A 21,157-nucleotide genomic window follows, 5' to 3' on the forward strand; every position below is an offset into this window, starting at 1 on the left:
TAATAGGAGGCCTCTGAGCAGCTTGGGGGTGGGCGTGGGGGGGCTCCAGCATCGTTATCCCTCGATCCACCCCCACCCCCACCGCAAATTACTCCCAAGGACCCTGGGCACAACTCTGTTGCCCTCTGGGGAAGTCTTGTGCAGAGATCACCAATCACCACGTCCTTTAAAAAAAATCAGGCAGCACGCACCGCGGTTTTGTTTGCAACAGCAAAATACATGCAAAGCCCCACCTAGGCGTCCAAAAGCCAACTGATTGACAGCAAAACTTAGTAGATCCACGCCAGGGAAAACGCCGTAGCCATTCGAAAGAACGGAGTGGATCGGTATATGCCACTGCGGGGAGAAGGGCAAGACATTTCCATGAATGAAAACAGCAAGGTGCAGAAAACCGTGTGATCCCTTTCGTGCAAATAATTAGAAGAGCAGAGGGCACGTCCCCACAGGCTGACAGATAGATATGCTGCTGAATGCACGATCTCCCTTCTGGAGAGAAATTTAAGCAACCCGCACCAGGGGCCATTTTGAGCGAGAGGAACTGGGAGGACAGTGGTGGGAAGGCTTCACTTTTTTCATTATTTATCTTTCGGTGCTGTTTCCGTTTTTCAGTAAGGTTTATATATTTCGAAAAGATTACCTCAGGCAGTGGAATTCGGGTCCGTTCCGTTTCCCTCTTTACACACGTCTCTGTATCGTTTCGAACAAAAAGTGCTGGGGCGCCTGGGTGGCTCAGTCGGTCGAGGGTCCGACTCGATTTCCGCCCGGGTCTTAATTGTGCGGGTTCACGGGTTCGAGCTCTGGGTCGGGCTCTGTGCTGACAGCGCGGAGCCTGCTCGAGGGTCTTTCTCATGTGTGTGTGCTCTCTCCTTCTCAAAATGAATACACTTTAACCAAATTAAACGAAATTACGTTTAAAAAATTGGGGCGCCTGGCTGGCTCTGTCGGGAGAGCACGCCAGTCTTGATCCCCGGGTCGTGAGTTCGAGCCCCATGTTGGGTGTAGAGATTACTAAAAAAATAAATAAATAAACTTTAAAAAAAAAGAAGTATTGAACCACTACAAAAATAAACAAATAAACTTAAAAAAAAAAAAGTATTGAACCACTAAGTCTTATCTTTAAGGCAACTGAAAGAATCTGGCAGTGAGCATTTACGAACTGAAACAGGTAAAGCCTGGAAGGCAGATTCTCCGGGAAAATTTATGGGAGAAGTGGGGGCGGGGTGGGGGGTGGGGGGAAACGCTCTGCTTTAAGATCCGTACCCATCAGTGACAGACAGTGTCGCCCGTTCTGCATTTCGCCTCGTGGATTCTTTGCGGCAAACGTCTGAGCTGTCTCGGGCTTCCTTCCAACCCCTCCCTCTCCCAGCTTCGTCCCCCATTTCGCGGCCTCCTCATTTAGCTGTTGACCCACGCCGAAAATAAGGAAGAGAACTCTGAAGGGAGAAGACAAACAATATAAGGCACTTTGACACACGTGACCTGATCGTCTGTCATCTGGACCGAGAGGCAGCAGCCTCTGTATAAAGGACCCGTATCTGACTCATCTTCTGATCCCAGGACTGCGCACAGCAGGTACTCAGTAATCACCGGGGGCGGGGGTGGGGGGGGGGGTGGGGGGGTGGGGGGTGGGGTGGGGGTGGTGAATGAATGGAGCAGCTCGTGTGTCAATTTGGAACTTGCTCTTTGCAGGTCTGTTTGCTCCGCCTCATGAGTGTTTTGAGAAATTGAAAGGAAACCCCCGGAACCTCGGAAAGAGATCCTGTCTGAGGTCTCCCTTGTGTTTCATTATTTCAGCAACAACGGAGCGAGCTGCCCAAATTGACCTCAGGCTGCCAAGGCCTGAGGACCCAGTTCCCCGGGAGCCTCCCGGGTTTAAGAAAGAGGTAAAGCTGAGCTGGGTGGCCGTCTCCCACGTGGCCAAGAAGGGTAGCAGCCGTTTGGCTGGTGGTTGGGCCGGGACGCGTGGTATATTTACAGCCACAGATGCCCCCGGGGGTTCCGTATCAGGAAGCCGTCTGCAAAGGGTCACCTCGACCTGTGTACTTATCCTCGGACCTGCCGCTGTCGGCCTCCTAGTCCCTTCCCCGAGGTCTTTTCCTGAATGTCTTGTACTTGCCCACAAAGCCTGGGGTCTGCAGCTGCAGGCCAGTTGCTGCCATCTGGTGGACAAGAGAGGCCACGGCCTTCCCAGGCTGGCCTGAAACCGGGGAGCTGAAAGGAACCTTTGACCACGGCTTCCAGGACCGTGGGTGTCAAAGTTTTGCAGCCACGGAACCCTTCCTTCAAACGACGGCAAGGACCAAGGTGACAAATGCGCTGCTGTGGCTGTAGCAGGGGAAGGAGGGACTCGGAGCCCCACTGGACCTGCCGGACACTCCCCCAAGCTCAGCTGATGGATTCACTTCCACTGTCACTGTAAGGATGGGAGAGTGGAAACTTGAAGATAAGAAGCTACTCGTGCAGGGGAGCCTGGGTGGCTCCGTCGGTTGAGCGTCCCAACTCTTGATTTCGGCTCAGGTCATGATCTCACCGTTCATGGGTTCAAGCCCCGAGCCGGGCTCTACACTGACAGCACGGAGCCTGCGTATAGTCTACTCTCTCCCTGGCTCTCTGCCCCTCCCCCATTCGTGCAGGCACTCTCTCTTTCTCGAAAATAAAGAAATAAACATTAGAAAAAAAAAAAAGAAGCTTCTTGTGCAAACAGTGGCATAGCAGACTAAAACACAGAGCCCTTGTGCAAAACATGCTTTGGCATTTGCCCGGCCAAGCTGCAACGTCAACCTCAAACAAGGGGCCAACACGGCTTCCTGAGTCCTCAGCCAAGCCGCCTGTTCCAAGACATCTAGGCTCCTGGGGAGGAGAAGCCCAGAACCCAATTCCTCCTGCATCTTCTTGTTTGAGTCAAATCGGGGTCGGACCCATGATGATCCCTATGTCCCCTTCTCCATAGCCAGCATGGAATCAGGGCACAGAGATGCCCATTGCTGTCTCCGGATTCCAAAGAAGCTTCCTGGTCCCTGACATTGGGAGAGCCAGGAAGCCCCCTAGAACACAAATAGGAAAGGCAACAAGAATAGTTTGAGCATCTGTGCTCAGAGCCCTGTGCAAAGCATTTTCACGTCCGCCATTTCATTTACTCCTCAACAACACTGCAGTGTGGATATTCATTTCCTCAGGGTTTTTTTTTTCATATTTTACTTATTTATATATTTAAGTAACGTCTACACCTAACACGGGGCTCCAACTCACGACCCTGAGATCAAGAGTCGCATGCTCTACCAACTGAGCCAGCCAGGTGTCCCCATTTCCTCAGGTTTTTAATAAGTGGGGGGGGGAGGGGGGAAGGATGCTTGATGTATTTAGGTAAGCTACCCAAGGTCTCCCAAGCTAGTAAATGGCAGAGTCAGAATCCAGTCCCAAATCGTTCTAATTCTAGAACCCACGTTCTTTTCAGTAAATGGGAGTTGCTTCCTGGAGCAAGAGATCTAGGAAGTCGGGCCCAGACCAGAGTTCCATTGTGTCAGTCAGGATCGCTGCAGTTCCCTGGCATGGAGAGCCTCACGAAAGAGAAAACATTGTCTCTGCCTCCCACCTGTGATAGTCTAGCTGGGGATAAAAGTAAGCTTGTGAAAGTGAAGAAGATTTCACACGCACTCACCGACTTGTGAGTGCCAAGAAGGATTGACAGGACAAGGAGCCTCAGATCGAGAACATCTGGAAGCTAGAGATGGGATGGAAACCGCACCAGACAGGGAGCCTGCAGACCTGGGTCCCACCCCTGGCTTTGCCACCAGCATCCAGTGGGACGTTGGGCAAGTCCCCTCACGTTCCTTACCTAAATGAAGGGGTTGTCCCTGAGGATGTGAAAGCCTCCTGCTCGGTTCTACACTGTTGTGATTTCAGTGGGGACGGAGTTAGACAGGGAAGGGACCCTGAAGGAAGTGAGTGTGGGACAGGATCTTGAAGAGGGGAGGGCTAGGGACATGGGAGAGGGAAATGCTCACACTGAGAGGTTGGTAAAGTCAAGCAAGGACAGGAAGCAGTTGCTAGCTAGAGACGGTGAGCTCATCTGCTGTCAGACGCCTGGTAGAGATCAGGTTTGGCACAATCCACAATGAGTAGCATCTGCGGTTCTTTCGGGATCTCTGGTTATCCAGGATAGATGTGGCCTTAACCAAGAGACTTTCTCTACCCAGTGGCTGAAGCTCCCAGAGGCCCCATTTCTGGGAGTTATTGTGCACTGGGCTCTCTTTCTTGACTGTGGCCTCTCCTAGCTTTGGAAGGACTGTCCAGCAGCAAACCCCTCCTGGAGGGAAAGGAAGTGCTTTTATCCCAGGCCTGGAGAGCCTCAGATCTCTAAGGAACCATCGGGTCCTCCTTTCTTCCTAATTCCCACCTGTGTGCTACGGCCATTCCTGTCTTCTGTCCTGTTCAGAAACATGTGCAAGCCAGGGAGAACGGCAGGCATCATAAACGTGTGTGCCAGGGCCCCAGCAGAACTTTGCTCTCCGGGACACGATCGAGAACTCTGGTAGCAATTACACTGTGTCGGACTTAAAGCCCTCAGCCCCCTTGGTCCCTGAGACTTCCAAATCCCACGCTTCTTTTTTTTTTCTTCTCCGAGGCTATCCAATCCCCCGAGTTGGGGCTCAGCAAACTTGTCCCGTAAAGGGGCAAAGAGTAAATACTGTGGGTTTTGCAGGCCACGTGGGGTCTGTCGGAACTACTCAGCCCCGCCGTTGGAAGTGCAACGCGAATGTGTTCCGACACTCGCTGTGTTCCGACGAAACTTCGCTCCTGGACAACGAAGTCTGAATTTTACATCATTGCCATGTATCACCAAATTGTATTTTTCTTTTGATTTTTCCCAACCACATAGAAGTGTAAACACCACTGTGAGCTGGTAAAAAACCCCCGTGAGTCGGACTGCACTCGGCCTGCCGGCCGTGGTTTGCCCACCCCTCACCCAAGTGTTTGCAGCCGGTTCAGCCGAACTCAGACGGTCCAAGCCTCTGCGTGATCCTGGCCTTTCTCGCTGATCTGGATGGCTCCTCTTAGCCGGCAGGGATGACGACAGCTTTAAGCTCCCCCAAAGTGGCCTTGTCCTTTCGGTTTTTCTCTCTCTCTTCCAAAGTAGCTTGATTGGAGGGCGCTGGAAAGATACCCTCCTCTCTACCCACCCAGCGTTCCTTGCAAAGGCGTTCTCTTTCAGCTGTATTAAAGTGGTTTTCCCAGGCCAGCATTTTGCCACGTATTCTCTCTTCCAGCTCTGTGCACCGGGCCTGGCCAAAGCATCCGGGCCTCTACGGGCTCGGGCAGGCCTCACGGCTCTTTTGTTGTCGGATTCTCAATCCCCGTGTTGCAGGCGGTCTAGAGTCAGCATCCTTTTTATAAAGGGAGATCTTAGCCGCTAGGAAAGCTGGGGCGCATCAGCCAGGGGCGCATTCCCGGAGCGGAGGCATTTTAAGTTGGGCTCAAGATATTGAGAGGGACGAGGATTGAAGGAGGGAGGGAGAGAGAGAGAGAACTTCCAGACAGAAGCGGGAGAGACTGAGCTGCGGGCAGGCGGCGGCGAGGGGAGAATCCCACACGGAGGCTGTTTGAAGCAAGAGAGTGAAGGCACTGGGCGGGGTGGGGGGGGGGGTCGGCTGGGGCAGCCCAGCAGTGGAGGGGTCGGTCTGCTAGACCCTGAGGGCCTGATTCAGGGGAGCTTGGGGTAACAGCACGACGGCGTGGGGGTAGAACGCAAGGACCCGACTTCGGTCCACAGTCCTAACCTCGGTCCTGTGCTGGCTGCTCCTTCATCGGTTCCTTCGACGGACACCCGGGCGCTCCCACCAAGAGCCAGGCGTGCTTGACTTGGGGAAAAGACCAGGCAGTGGTTGGGGGAAAGAAGAGGAAGGAGGAATGTTGAGTCCTATGAAGATCCTGCCCTTTATAGAGTAGAAGAGTACACACACATACATACACACACACACACACACACACACACACACACACACACACTCCAGCTCAATGAGGAGATCGCTAAATGCCTCATGAGAGTGTGGATGAGGAAATTCAGGCAAGGGAGAAGTAATGACTAGACAAGGGGATTTGCCGTTTTGTGGGAGAGAAAGCCTTTGAGGATGGGGCTCCTGGGGCCTGTGAAAGGTAGGGAGAGGGCTCTCCAGGTTGAAGGGCTGCTGAGCAAAGGGGGTGCGGTGAACATGTGGGGGGGCGCAGAAAAGACGTCAGTCCGGTGTGCGTTTTCAACGCGGGGGGGTGTGTGGGGGGGTGTTACTGGCATTACTTTGGGGGCGATTCTTCGTAGTAGGAGTCTGTCCCATACAAAGTAGGTCTTGTAGCCTCACTGCCCTCTCCCCTCCCCCTCCCCACGTGCCCACGATGGCGTCGTCAAACAACGCTCCCTACCCCACGGGAGCCGCTAGGTTGGTCTGGGGAGGCAAGCAGTAAACTGTAATGTTGGACTAGAAAAGCAGCCAGCGGTAGCCGGACCATGGAGAGCCTCGTACTTCCTGGTATTTTTTAATGTGAACGTATTTTAACAGAAGTTTTCTCTCCGCTGCCTATCCAGGGTCCACTGCCTTCTTAGCAAGCGACCTCTCCAGGCCCGAACAAGGAAGCAATTCAGCCTGACCCAAGGAGAGAGGGAGGAAGGCACTCCCTACTCTGGCTCTTCCCTGGCCAGGACAGGACTTGGCTTTTTATTCAAGGCCCAGAGAATCCCAGAACTGATAAAGGCCCATTGTGGCAGCTTCTGGAGAAATCTGGAGAAGCCCAGAGGCCGTCGGGGGGCTCTGGGGCTAAGGAGCCGGTTAACAGCCCTTGAACATTTGTGGAAAGAATTAGTTGGCGGCAGTCAGGGTGGAACGAGGCCCCCGGGCTGTCACTGGCATCATCCGCGGCAAGCAGGCCAAAGGCAAACCCAGTAGGAAGCTGGCCTGTCTGTGGCTAGAAGGGCTGGCCTGCGAGGCAGAGGGGACCCAAAACCCGTGGAGGGCTCCCCTGCAGACACCTGGAGGATGAAACCCAATCTCCCGCCCGGTGCAAGAAACACAACTGCTCTTTTTAAAAAGGGCCTGGGGAGGAGGGAGTCCCCCGCCCCCCATAAGGGTGTCCAAAGCAATAAACAGCAGGAAAGGAGGAAGGCGGCAGAGTAGAAGCCCTTCTGGAAGCTATCGAGAAGTTATGTTCTCTGCTCACATCTCTGTCGCGCTGAGTCCAGGCACATGGTTCTCGGGCCTCACTGTTCTTACAGCAAAGAAATAGGAAGAGACACCCTGAGATAGAGGGTGCCGGGGCAGGGGCTAGGGAGCTGGGCTAGATGGGAGCTTCGTGGCTCTCACCAGGCTCTGGTGGGAGGTGGGAGGTGTAGCCCGGCCCATCGCACTTGTCTGAGTGCTCTGGGGGAACGGGAAAGGACCCGACCCCCGCTGGGAGGCCCTGGGAGGAGGGGGAGCAGGTGCAGGGGCGGCGGGGGGGGGGGGGGGTGGTGGGAGGGGGAGAGGAAATGCGGAATTCAGGTCAGAGACTGGCCTGCCGAGGTCTCTTGGGCGGCTCTCCTTGACCAGGTGGTGAGCCCAGGGATTAAACTGAGCGCAGAGGGTAAAGCACAGCGAACGGGAGTGCTCCCCACCACTGCTGTTTCTGCGTCTAGTTCCTAGGAGGATTTCGGATGGGTCACCGGCTCGTTTCTCAACGGTCAGTGGGCTTTCCCTCCCCACCATCCAAAATACATCCGGTTGGCCCCCTCAAAGGCCAAGTCCTTTCTGCATCAAAGCAAAACGGAGTAAGCAATACAAACCGACCTCAGAGCAACCTGGGGCCATCGGAACACAAAAACATAAAAAACCAAACTCGCGCGCAAGGAAGGCAACTGTCCGCGCGTAGCACGTGACGTCTGTCCGCTGCCAACAGGCTGGTGGGCAGGCCTATGGCTCCCAGTCAGAAATGGGGGGGGGGGTGGTGGTACCAAAAGCCACGGGGGAAAAGTGAACTAATCTGCACCCACGTGGCCTCCGAAGAGCCCATCTCATGACCCCCCTCCCCTGGCACGACTTGAGATTTGTTTCATTTCAGGCGGGGGACGGATCTGGGACACAGCCCAAAGTGGTGCTTTCTGAAACCGAAGCATTTTCTGCCTCGCTGGAGAGTCTGTCCCAGCTGGCGACGCACACACGTGCACACGCCAACTCTAGAATGCTCTGTTCTGATCCCATGGCTCCCACAAACAGAACCACAAACCCTTTTAAGACCTGGGCTGGAAGGCCTGGGTGTCATTTATTGACGGCAGTTTACACACATTCGCTTTCTTCCCAAGCTCGCCTCCTTCAAAGCGCAGGCACAGAACCCTCGAGAAGGGCAGTCTCTGAACGACGGAGCCAGGAGCACAGGATGCACGTCTTTGGCAGGCACGTTCGGCCCCCGGCAGGATGCAATCCTTCAAGCTGCAATCTGTCGGGTGTCCTGAGACACCGAGGTGGGGGGTGGACAGGAAGTCTTCAGCCGGACTCACATCTCAGTCCAGGCCCGCTCGCTCGCTGTCCAAGCCCGTCGCAGTTGGAGGACCCTGGGGGGGGTGGAAGGGGGGGGCAGCGAATCAGGCCCACCCACCGTCACAGGGGCAGATTCTTCAAGCTGTTCACACCTGCTTCCGCTGGCCCCACAGTTCGAGAGCATCAGCCTTATGGCAAGAGACAGATCACTTCCTCTCTGACCCTCCCTGGCACCTCTTCAGCCGGGCCTGTGTCAGAACCGCCGGAAAACACGGAGACCTGTGCTGTGCACGACAGCCCTTTCTTCTGCCCCGGGCTGTGTAGGCACTTGGCAATCTGGGGGAAGGAGGTGGCTCAGAAAGTGGGTGGAAATGGGAAGAATGAGAAAGCTTCGTCTGCTAGAGTAATTAGAGATCTGAAGTGATTCCACTTTATTTCCTTCACTTTAAGCCAATCATGAAATTTCACAGTGATTTCTGGGGCAGGGGCAGAAGGACGGCGGTGTTCAGAATCCTCGGGGCTGTGGCCCAGGCGGCCCGAGGCGGCGCGGGCCGGGCAGGCCTCACTGGGGCAACTGCAGGAGCACGGACTGCCCGGCCGGCAGGTAGGTGATGTTCCGGGAGCGCGAGAGCTGGTAGGCGATGTCCTCCGCGGCCTCCAGCTTGCGCAGCTCGATGAGGCCGTCGCCCGCGGTGGCGAGCGAGTTGGCGATCAGCTCGGCTGCCTTGGAGTCGCCCTCGGCAGAGATGATGGCTGCCTTCTTCTGCTGCTCAGCCTAAGAGAGTGAAGGTGGGGGGAGACCAGGATCACACTTGAGGGTGCTGAACGGCGGGCAGCGGCCTCAGAAGGACTCGGCGAGGCACCCTCACCGGCTCCTGAAGGAACTCTGGGAATCTCCCTCCTCCTCCTCCCCCTCCAGGTGGGGTCAACAGGCACGTGCACCCAGTCCTCCGCTTTCCTGCAATGCAGCGCCACCTCTCATGGTTGCAGGGCTCTCTTTCTGTTGGCTGCGCAAGTATCTCTTATTTCAAAATTCTCGTTAACGTCAACGGCCATCCAGTCCGGCCACCTTACTCTGGGCCAGGAGGATCCAAGCCGCGGAAGACGGGAGGGAGAAAAAAAAGGCAGAACCCACCCTCAGGCTCACCTTTCCCTCCAGCCCCAAGTCGAAGGGACTTTCATCAAACAAATGAGATCTGTTTGATGAAAACAGGGCACCTGGGGAGGAGTAGCACGTATGCGTGACGGGCCCTAGAGTCTCCCCTGAGCTAAGCTGGATCCTGACCGGGAGCCCAGGCAACCAACTGAAAGAGATCTCCGAGGCTCTCCCCACCCGTTATTAGCAGGGTGACATCGATCAGCGGGGCACAACCTGTCCGAGGTCACGGGAGGCGGGTACCGTGTCAGCAAATGTTAAATGAGCACCTAATATTTCCAGGCATGGTCTTAGGCGTGTTCTAGGCTCTGGAGATTAGTGGGTGGGGGGCGGGCAACAAAGTTCCCGTCCACGTGGAGTTTACACTCTCTAAAATTAAACGCTGGCCACCAATACATCTCTCTACCTTGATTCAAAGGACGAAGGATTCTTGGATTAGGACTAACCCGAGAAAAACCAGCAGCGGTGGGGGGAAGCAACAGCAAGAAATAAATACACGTCTGCAAAGACCAGAAGAGCAGGCTGCTAGGCAACTATCTCCTGTCCCACCACACTCTGCCACATCTGGATGGACTTAGGGCTGGAAAAAAACTTCAGTGACGATAGTGCATCTGGCCCAACATTTGATCCTTTTCGCTGTCAGCTTTCACTTGTGTAACCACGGTTAAAAACGACTTCTCAGTGAAGCTGAAAATATTCCAGGAGAAAACATTTTTATTGGTAGGAGGAGTGTTTTTGATCTTAGGGGAAGTGGAAGAAAAATTACCCTTCGGTGACTTCGGAACCTAAGTTCACATATCCCTGACTAGCCCCCAAAGACCCTGGAACCAATCGTAGGAGTGCGGTTCCTTCAATCCCCTTCCGAGGATCCCGGAAAAAGAGATGACAGATGATGAGTTTCCAGGCCACCCAGCAAACGGGGAGGCTGAGCACAGGAGAAAGGGGAGAGAGGCCCCTGCCATCTGGTTGAACACTCACCTTCTCCACCACAAATCTGGCCCTCTCCGCTTCCTGCTGGGCCACCTGTTTGGCCTCTACTGCTTCTGTGAACTCCTTCCCGAAGGTCAGATGCGTCTAAGGGGACAGAGGGAGCGCGAGATGAGGCGGTGGGATTGTTCAGGCAGCGCTGCCGCGGGGCCCCCCTGGCCGCTGGAAGGAAGGGGCCAGGAATGGCTCCAGCAGCTGGAGGCCTCTGTGAGGCCAGAACGTCCTTCCACCTCCACATCCGGGTCCAAACCGAGGGCACACCCCGGAAGCCTCGGCTGCCTCAACGGCTCCCGCACGTCATTCTGTCGCCCTCGGCAAGGAGATCTGAAGCAGACAACCACCTGTGGGCACCAGAAGGCACCTACTCAAGTGACCACCTCCCAAGGGGAGGAGGCTGCGGGTTCTAAGACCCCCATCCTCCAACTAGGGCCCATCCTTTGATGGCCTATTGGAAGCCCCCAGAGAGGCCAGATGGAAAACTGAGCCCCTGAGAGCGAAGGAGGCAGCCGGTTCTCAGGCATTCAAGGGTGTGATGCTCTCCGCTTATGGAATAACCATCCCCGTCTTTCGCACGGAACCCCCACCACCAAACAGGAAGAGGGTGAAAAATGGTGGAACGCGAATCACAGTATTCCTCATGTGTGAGCGCTTCTGGTAAAGGGTTTAGGAGGGAAGGCAGGTAAAGCTATTGCTTAGGGTGAGGGCTTACAATGGACTACCCACAGACCTTCCCTAAGAACACGTACAACCGAGACTTGGCTGAGGCGACAGTCTGCAATGACGGCAGAAGACAGTGGGAACAGAGCTCGACTCTTAATGCCGAGACTAGAGCGACTTATTATTTAACCCACGTTTTATTAAAAAGGAAGAAATAAAGGGAAGAATGGCACTGGTTTTGCTACCAAATTCTATTTGCTTCATCCCCTCCCCCCACCCTCCCAACCTCTGCTTTTAAAAAAAGGAGGGGGGGCACCTGGGTGGCTCGTCGGTTAAGCGTCCGACTTCGGCTCAGGTCATGATCTCACGGTCCGTGAGTTCGAGCCCCGCATCAGGCTCTGTGCTGACAGCTCAGAGCCTGGAGCCTGTTTCAGATTCTGTGTCTCCCTCTCTCTCTGCTCCTCTCCTGTTCATGCTCTGTCTCTCTCTGTCTCAAAAATAAATAAACGTTAAAAAAAAAAAAAATTTTAAAAAAAGGAGGGGTGCCCGGGGGGCTCGGTCGGTTGAACGTCCGACCTCGGCTCCTGTCACGATCTCACGGTTTGTGAGTTCGAGCCCCGCGTCGGGCTCTGTGCCGACGGCTTGGAGCCTGGAGCCTGCTTCGGATTCTGTGTCTCCTTCTCTCTCTGCCCCTCCCCAACTTGTGCTCTGTCTCTCTATGTCTCTCAAAAAATAAATGTAAAAAAAAAATTTTTTTTAATTAAAAAAAAAAAAAAAAAAGGAAAAGCAGGGGCGCCTGGGTGGCTCAGTCGGTTGAGTGTCCGACTTTGGCTCAGATCACGAACCTGTGGTTCGTGAGCTCGAGGCCCGCATCGGGCTCTGTGCTGGTGGCTCAGAGCCTGGAGCCTGCTTCGGATTCTGTGTCTCCCTCTCTCTGTTCCTCCCCGGCTCGCATTCTGTCTTTCTCTCTCTCAAAAATAAATAGAGATTAAAAAAAAAAAAAAAAAAAGAGAAAAAAGGGAGAAACATAAGCAGCTCAACACTCCTCCTCGAGAGTAAATCCTAGTCCCGCTGCCTTCCACAACTTGTAACGCTCCTCACTCTTCCAACTGCAGCTGTTCTACTCTGCCTGTTCCATTTCTGGACTCGTGTTCAAAGCCCGGGGAAGAAAACGCGGTCCTGAGAAATTTAAAATGAAATGTGTAACTAAGGAATAAAGTTCCTTTCTAAAAGGGCCAGGTGAGGGCAGCAAATCCCCCCTGAAATCTAATTTTCTCCTCACACCTCTTAGATATGGTTTCTTGTGGTCAGCCCGCATTTCCCCCGAATGGAGTATGTGGTTAAAAGTCTAGCAGAACGCCAAGCTTCTCCTTAGGTTTTGACTTAGCACTGCCTCACAGGCGAGGCGTTTAGGTTAACAGTAGGTGGGAGTTGCTGGGGTTAGAGGGGAATGGCTGCAGCCTGGCATCCCGCCAGCAGAGGGAGCCCGCAACTGAAACAAGGGGGAGCAGGGCGCCCCGAGGTCAGCGCTGGGTGTCTGGAGAGCAGGACTGTTTAAACAGCTGCACAGACGCCGAGAGGGAAACGGTGCCTTTCCCTAGCGACGCACAGGAGAACGAACAGGAAACCCTCTACCTAGCCACCCGCACAAATCACTCCCAGTGATTTTTCCCAGAGCATCTAGAAACACGACCCCTTCCCCATCACCCCCCTTGACCTGAAATGCTATCCTGCCTGTACTGCTTTCTGAGTCATGGCATTCAGTGTCATAGAAATACACGCACTCTACGGTCCCGAGAGGATAACTTACACCTCAGAGATGTCCCCTGTGCCCCATACCGGGCTTTGGGGAACAGAACCATTCATTCACGCTCTATCCCCTTTCACCGGGGGTTCCCAGAGCCCACCTCACTGAGCTTCAGACCCTAAATGTGAGGACATCCCAAGGGGTCAGGCTGGGAGGTGTGCACTAGGGAGGAAAACTGTGAGCCTTCTCTAGTCTCGCTAGGCAGCTTCTTCCGGCATCCAACGGGGTTAACAAGACACTACTTCTCAGGGAGCTCTGGGGAACACTCACAGTTTGGAGGAGGTGAAAAGTCTACTGGTTAGGGACCCTACCATCGGGTAGGGCTAGAAGTCAAAAGAAAAATGTGGGGGGGGCGGGCGCCTGGGTGGCTGAGCCGGGTGAACGTCCCAACTTCGGCTAAAGTCATGATCTCACGGTTCGTGGGTTCAAGCCCCTCATCGGGCTGTGCTGATGGTGCGGAGTCCACTTGGGATTTTCTATCTCCCTGTCTCTCTGTGCCTCCCCGGCATCATGCTCTCTCTCAAAAATAAATAGGATGGGGCGCCTGGGTGGCGCAGTCGGTTAAGCGTCCGACTTCAGCCAGGTCACGATCTCGCGGTCCGTGGGTTCGAGCCCCGCGTCAGGCTCTGGGCTGATGGCTCGGAGCCTGGAGCCTGTTTCCGATTCTGTGTCTCCCTCTCTCTCTGCCCCTCCCCCGTTCATGCTCTGTCTCTTTCGTCCCAAAAATAAATAAAAAACGTTGAAAAAAAAAAAAATTTAAAATAAATAAATAAATAAATAAATAGGAAAAGGAAAAGCAAGGAAAGAAAAGAAAAGAAAAGAAAAGAAAAGAAAAGAAAAAAATAAAAGAAAAAAAAAAAGGAAAAGAAGTATGTGTGTGGCAGAGGGAAAGGAAAACAACTCTCGTCTGAAAACAAACCCACGGAGACTGTCTCACAGTCGAGAAGTTTCCACATTTTCAAGTCGCCTGTCTGGGCACGTGGAAGGCAGGACCTACTAACATCCACCCGGAAATGGGGGCCAAGCACCTGAACAAGAACCGCAGCCCCTCCCTCGCAGGCTCCCCCCCCCCCCCCCCCACAAGCATCTTACCAAGGACACGTCATCCAGGATGAGCCCAAAGGTTGCTGCTCGCTCTGTGAGGTCATCGCTCACCTGCCTGGAGACCAACTCTCTCTGGGTGATCAGTTCCCCGGCATCGAAGCGAGCCTGGTTCCAAGGGAGGGCGGAGGGGGCCCCGTGAGGATGGCGATGAGGAAGCAGAGAGGGCAGGAGGGAAAAGGACGAGCCACATCCCAAGCCTCCCGCCACCACGCTCTTCCTGGCACCTGTGTATCTCTGGGGGACCGCACTCTAGGCTGAGGCCCCGTCACTCACCACCACGGACTTGAGGATCTCCGTCGTGATGGACGGTAGCACCCGTTCATCGTAGTCCTCCCCGATGCTGGTGAAGATGCGGGGAAGCTGGCTGGCGACTGGCCGGAAAAGGATGCGCAGGGTGATGTTGACATTCTGTAAATCTTAGGGTAGGGGACAAAGGCCGGAGTTAGCGATCAAAACCACTTCTATGTGACCCCTCCCACCCCAAGAGTGCCACAATTGCTGCATAAAGTTGCTGATTTTAAGACCTTAGAGGGCAGGGGCCACCACGCACAGCTTCCTGGTTAGCGAACCCAGCAGAGCCCCGGAGTCAGGAATTCTTAAAGGCTCCTGGGGAGGACAGCTTCTCAAGTCTGTCCTGAATGAATGTCCTCTGATAAAAGCAATTCCGAGTACGTGCATGACAGGTACCGCGGGACAGTGGAACGGTGCGTGTTTTAATGAAACAGGCCAATGCCAAGCGTTTTAGCATGAAGCCTTTCCAAGGCCCCACTCAGGAGTCTGCCCTGGAGAGGTTATCGTGGGCCCAGCGGAGACAGTCCACTCTGGCTGGACCGGCAGTCAGTCCGAAGGCCTGGGCTGCAGTCCCGTCCTGTTTACTAACTGTGTGACCTCAGCCTTAGCCAATCTCAGCTTATCTCCTGGTCTGTAAGAACGGGGGGTGATTTCATCTGCCTTCCAGGAACGCTAGGGGAAAGCGAAGGAGAAATCAGACTGGACAGCGCTGGGTCAAATGCGAACAGATGGAAGGGGTTATCGGACTCATCTGGAACACGCTTCTCGTGACCTGATCCAGGCGAAGGGGGGGGTGGGGCGGGGAACAGGGGGCACAACATTAATTACAACGTCCCCTGACAGCTCAGGCCTGCCCGAGGCTAAAGCACGGTCAGCTTGCTTGCGGTCATCAATGACACGGACGCATGGGAAAGTTCTGAACCAGCCACCCAGGGGAGCAGGAGATGCACACACTCCTGATCTCTGGAAGTTCCTGTCAACAGTTCTGAAGACGGGTAAGTAACGCGTCCTTACAAACAGGTGCCGCACAACAGCCAGCGCAATCCCGAAGAGGTGGGAAGTTGAGAGCCACGCTTTTAAGTTAAAACTTTATGTTTCTCGATTAACCCCGCCCCACTTTGATCTCCCTTTTGTAGGACGCGAGCCAGACCCCGTAGCCGGGAGCTACAGGCCAGGTTGCGAAATGCCAACTGACCTGTCCCCTCCTCTGCCCGACACAGGTCTCTCGCTAAAGTCCCAGCTCAAGCTAAGGTCTTCCCGGGAGCCTGCGCAGCCCCCTGTGGGGGCGAGCTGTTTTCTTCTCCGCTCGCCTCCACCCCACGCCCTTGCCTCCAGGACAAGCCACGCTTACCATAACTGTCCACACGTCTACGTCCCTAGCGACACTGAGCTCCCCAGGGGCCCCCGCTTTAGTCACCTCTGAAATCTCCGAACCACCCCCACCCTGCAACCCAGCCTGACACCTGGCACGGTCACCGTAAGCACACATCGGCCAGGGAATGGCACCCAAGGCCTTGAGTGTTCCCCAGATAATAAACCCAGCAGCCACACGACCCTCACCTTTCGCCGTGCAGAAAGATCCCTGCTATTCTGTTTACTGCCTGGGCACCTCTGTGGGTAGGACGGCAGGAGAGCGGTGAGGGCAATTCGTTTGGGGCTCGCTGGGAACCCAGTGGCATCCCAGACACCAGGGGACCGCTCTCAGGGACCCGGCCCCAGCCCGTGTGAGGCCAGCACTGCTGGAGACAGAGGCCCTGGAGAACAAGGCCAAGGGGAAGCCGGCTGTGAAGGCACAGGGGATGGCTGGAGACCGGCTGACATCGTCACCCTGGGGAACGAGAACTGACCGGAAGGGGTGACTGACGGAGCAGAGGCACATCTGGCATATTCTTTAAGACTGGAGCGCTCCGTGACCCTCGAAGTCTATCTTTGTGGATCTCCCTAAATTTGTACAGGTGTCTGTGTGCTGTACATATTTCTCTGAATCCGTGTTAAAATCTCTCCAGGAGGAATTTACAAGGGAGTTCTTCGGGGAGGTATGGCCTCTTCTGGATCCTACGGTAACCCTTCCACACGCTGCCTCATGGGACCCACGGGCAAGACTCACCTTTGCTACCAGTGATGACTGGCACGTTACGCGGTCGAGAGCGGCAATCAAAGATGATAGGTTTCTGTACCCAAGGGATGAGGAAGTGAGTCCCTTCTCCCACCACAATGTCCTGCACTCCACGGAACCGGTCAAAGATGACAGCTCTGTGCCCAGCGTCCACTAGGAGTGAAGGAGAACTCAGTGAAGTCAGAAAAAAAAATATCCCTTCGCCTCTTAACCAAAAAGGCTGCCTCTGAAAGCTCCTTGGCGCTTTCTTGTTATTTAAGTCTCCCCTCTCCCGGCTCCATCTTGCCACACTTCTGCCTCTAGAGGCTTCCACGCAGCTCCAGAATTCAGCCATCCCTTCCCACCCCACGGTCTTCCCAAGGACTCTGGTAACAGGATCGATTCCTCAGCATCCTGTCCCTGGAAACTGGCGGCCGCTGCTCCGATTAACCATCCCACCCGCCAACACGTTTCCAGGAAATCACCTCCCCAAACTTCGTTCCCAAACTCACCAAGCTCTTTACTGTCCCATCCTGGTTCCAATTTAAGCCAGTGCTCCCAGAAGCTGCACCCTAACCTAGCCACGGAACCCCTAACATTTGGAAGGTCCCACTCTTTCCAAGGGCACGGTTTCTCTCAGGCTTTAAGGATTTCTGGGTTCAGAGAGAAATCAGTGACGGTGATTACTCTCCAGTTGTGCTGCGGACATCAGAGCGGAAAGCGGCGCCGTTTAAACCAAGTTAAGCTTTTCTCGGCGGCGGCTCTGTGTCTCTGCCTCAGGAGACTTCAGAGTTGCTCCAAAGATCTTCGCTCTAGACTTATCCTCCTCTTGCTAGATAGTCACGAACGAGGGAGGTCCATCTATCGCCGCTTTCCAATCACGAAAGCTAGAGACTACCGGAGTTGGAGGGAGTGTTAGACATAAACCAGTTTCGTCCTATTGCTTGACCAATGAAGAAGCTGAGGCCTGGGGCGGGGAGGGGATGGCTCGCCTAAGGTCGCACAGGAAAGCAGGCAAAAAGCCAGCGGGAGCCCCCGTCGCGCTGTTAAAAGCTGGGCGATGGGCCTCAAAAGATATTTTGTCTGGAACGACCCAACTGCGGCAGAGCCAAAGATCCGGCTCCAGACAAGGTCTAAAGCCCTCGCTGGGTTACTTCACACGCGGCCGAGGGATCAAATGAGCTCTCTCCACGGGGTCTCCCGTGAGACCCCGACACCCGGCCGCAGTGTCACTTCAAACCAACAAGGGTAGCTGGAAATGTCCGACCGCCACGTGGTCTGGGAGGCTCTTTGTGAACAAAGGCTCACAGGGGACCTGCGGCCACGAGGGCAGAGGATCTAGGGACAAGGCAACCGTATGGTGTGGGATGGCAGGTGAGCCCCCCTTGGTCTCACACACGCCGCCACCACAAGTGTGACACGGGCCACGCAGGCCAATGGAAATCCGGCAAAAGGCAGTGCCCCACCACCACCCCTCGGAGCCTCACCATTATACAAGGCAGAGTTCACCACTCCTCCTGCCACGGCTAAGGCCAGGCCGAACTTGCCGATGGACTCAAACACTTTGGCAGCCATGTCGCCTCCTGCTGGACCCCACTCACACCTACGGCGGAGGGCGGGGACAAAACAAAACAGCTTGATCCCGAAATCCGAAATGCGAAAGAGAAAGCCCTCTCTGAGGCACCATATCCACTTCTCAGGCTGGCTCTTTATTTCTCCACTCTTGAGAGCTCAAAATCACGCACTGAAGGCCACCTAATAAATAACTCTACAGCTTGGAGAAGTGTACTATCAATTCTTCTCCTTTAAAATTTTTTCCACCTCTGGGGCGCCTGGGTGGCTCAGGCAGTTAGGCGTCCGACCGTTCAGCTCGGGTCATGATCTCACAGTCCGTGAGTTCGAGCCCCGCGTCGGGCTCTGTGCGGACAGCTCAGAGCCTGGAGCCTGCTTCGGAATCTGTGTCTCCCTCTCTCTCTGCCCCTCCCCTGCTCATGCTCTGTCTCTCTCTGTCTCAGAAATAAAAACATTAAAAAAATTTTTTTTAATTTTTTCCATTTCTTGGGAATGCAAGCTGGTGCAGCCACTCTGGAAAACAGTATGGAGGTTCCTCAGAAAAACTAAAAATAGAACTACCCTATGACCCAGCAATAGCACTACTAGGTATTTATCCAAGGGATACAGGTGTGCTGTTTCGAAGGGACACATGCACCCCCATGTTTATAGCAGCACTATCGACAATGGCCAAAGTATGGAAAGAACCCAAATGTCCATCGATGGATGAATGGATAAAGAAGATGTGGTATGGGGCGCCTGGGTGGCTCAGTCGGTTAAGCGTCCGACTTCGGCTCAGGTCACGATCTTGCGGTCCGTGAGTTCGAGCCCCGCGTCGGGCTCTGGGCTGATGGCTCGGAGCCTGGAGCCTGTTTCGGATTCTGTGTCTCCCTCTCTCTCTGCCCCTCCCCCATTCATGCTCTGTCTCCCTCTGTCTCAAAAATAAATAAACATTAAAAAAAAAAAAAAAAATTTAAAAAAAAAAAAAAAAAAAAAAAAAAAAAGAAGATGTGGTATATATATACACAATGGAGTATTACTCGGCAATCAAAAAGAATGAAATCTTGCCATTTGCAACTATGTGGATGGAACTGGAGGGTATTATGCTAAGTGAAATTAGTCAGAGAAAGACAATTATATGACTTCACTCATATGAGGACTTTAAGAGACAAAACAGATGAACATAAGGGAAGGGAAGCAAAAATAATATAAAAACAGGGAGGGGGACAAAACAGAAGAGACTCAAAAATATGGAGAACAAACTGAGGGTTACGGGAGGGGGTGTGGGAGGCGGGATGGGCTAAATGGGTAAGGGGCACTAAGGGATCTACTCCTGAAATCATTGTGGCACTATATGCTAACTAATTTGGATGTAAATTTTAAAAAATTAAAAATAAAATTAAAAAAAAATTTTTTTTTTCCATTTGGGGACTGGGGCACTTGACTCAATAATGGGAATGAGATGTGGGCCTGACACCCACGGAGAACTCAGCACCACACTAAACCACCCTCCCATTTCCTGGGCAAGCAAGCCCCAAGACAAAGGCTTGCTTTGTGGTTGGTTCTGTGCAATTCTGGTTTGGAAAAGTAACTCCCAGAATGCGCTACATGGTGATTCCAACAGCAAAAGTAACAGTAACAGCTAGCTTTTATATCAGGAGGCAGTCTTCGAATGGCAATTCTTTAATCCTCACACCGACCCCTATGAGGTAGGTTATTACAGATGAGGAAACTGAGGCACACAGCAAGGTTACAAGAGGAGACTAAGATCACACAGCTCTTTAGTGGTGGAACCAGGATTAGCACCTGGAGGTCTAATTCTGGCAGGCACAGCTTAACACCTCACTGTTAATATGGAAGCGGGAGGTGGGCGACTTCTGGGACCAAGATACCAGAAGAACCAAAGGAGCAAAAACGCTCTCCATAGCTGCATTGCAAGGGAGAACCCTGGAAGAAGTGGGAGGGCGGGGCTGAGGCGGGTGGGCGGGAGCCCGACTGACCTAACTGGAATCTACTCCCGCACTTAATTTTTTTCTTAATTTCTTTTTAATGTTTATTTATTTGAGGGGGAAGCAGAAAGAGAGGAAGGCACAGAATCAAGAGCAGGCTCCAGGCTCTGCGCTGATAGCACAGAGCCCATGTGGGGCTTGAACCCACGAACCCCGAGATCATGACCTGAGCTCAAGTCGGACAACCAACGGACTGAGCCACCCAGGCAGGGCCCTCCCCCACCCCGCACTTAACTTTTTAATGCCCCGCCCCAGCGTCGTCGTCCACTTCAGATTCAAATCCTCCCTCCCGCCCGGCAAGACCTGAACTCCCGAATCTTCCTTGATCACTCCCCGCGCATTTCTTTTTCCTTTCCCGAGGCCAAGACACCCAGTCCCGACCTTTCCATTTCTAATACAGCTTCTGGATTGTTCCTCACCCCGCCCCCATACACACCTTTCTCACTCGACGCAACCCCCGCTGGTCCCGGGGTCACACCCTCTCCCCTCCAACACGAGGCGGACCCATGCACGCACCCCACCCGCCCAAATTGTGAACGAGAACGCAGCGGGGAGCTGCAGAGACGCCCGGATCGTGGCCGGAGCCGCTCCCCTCCATTCTCACCTGCTTCCACTCTGACCTCCACATGAATTCCCCAGCCACACGTACCACGCATGCGCTGCTCAGCTCTTTCTCTTCCCCGCCCCCCTTCCAAGATCCGGGCCTCCGATTGGTGGGGGAGAGCGCTGTGCATTCTGGGAAGGGTGGCTTTCGGCCTGACCCCCGGTTCCCCGGCTCTTCCCAAATGAACTACGATTCCCAAAATGCCATTCGGTGTCTGGCTCGCGCTGAAAAGCCTTTCCTCTCTGGTGGTAAACACGGAGGGGTTGTCGCAAAGCCTTTTGGGGGCTGTAGTTTCTTGGGGTTACATGCACGTGCCTGTCTAGAACCGATGCTAGAACCTGCCAGGAGATGGGCCCTAGGGCCCCGGAAAGAGTGGCTGGGCGCGCGGTCGGTGGCAG

General features: G+C 54.1%; 1 protein-coding gene across 1 annotated transcript; it reads right to left on the reverse strand.

Moving 5' to 3' along the window:
* Positions 1-8,905: 8,905 nt before the first annotated feature.
* PHB1 (prohibitin 1) lies at positions 8,906-20,888 on the reverse strand. The gene is made up of 7 exons (XM_058703217.1): positions 20,760-20,888; positions 18,083-18,198; positions 16,608-16,769; positions 14,483-14,625; positions 14,198-14,314; positions 10,633-10,728; positions 8,906-9,273 (listed from the first exon to the last, which is right to left on the reverse strand). Exons 2-7 carry the CDS (start codon positions 18,168-18,170, stop codon positions 9,061-9,063), a joined length of 819 nt encoding a protein of 272 aa, XP_058559200.1. The 5' UTR covers positions 18,171-18,198; positions 20,760-20,888; the 3' UTR covers positions 8,906-9,060.
* Positions 20,889-21,157: the final 269 nt, after the last annotated feature.

Source organism: Neofelis nebulosa, chromosome 16, assembly GCF_028018385.1.
Source record: "Neofelis nebulosa isolate mNeoNeb1 chromosome 16, mNeoNeb1.pri, whole genome shotgun sequence".
Classification (NCBI taxonomy): domain Eukaryota; kingdom Metazoa; phylum Chordata; class Mammalia; order Carnivora; family Felidae; genus Neofelis; species Neofelis nebulosa.

Excerpts from the sequence above, each read along its gene's own strand:
- PHB1 (XM_058703217.1), bottom strand. The coding sequence starts at position 18,170 with ATGGCTGCCAAAGTGTTTGAGTCCATCGGCAAGTTCGGCCTGGCCTTA. Across the intron at positions 14,315-14,482 it reads AGATCCTCAAGTCCGTGGTG|GCTCGCTTCGATGCCGGGGA; the intron begins GTGAGTGACGGG and ends CCTTGGAACCAG. Across the intron at positions 9,274-10,632 it reads CCAGATTTGTGGTGGAGAAG|GCTGAGCAGCAGAAGAAGGC; the intron begins GTGAGTGTTCAA and ends TCACTCTCTTAG.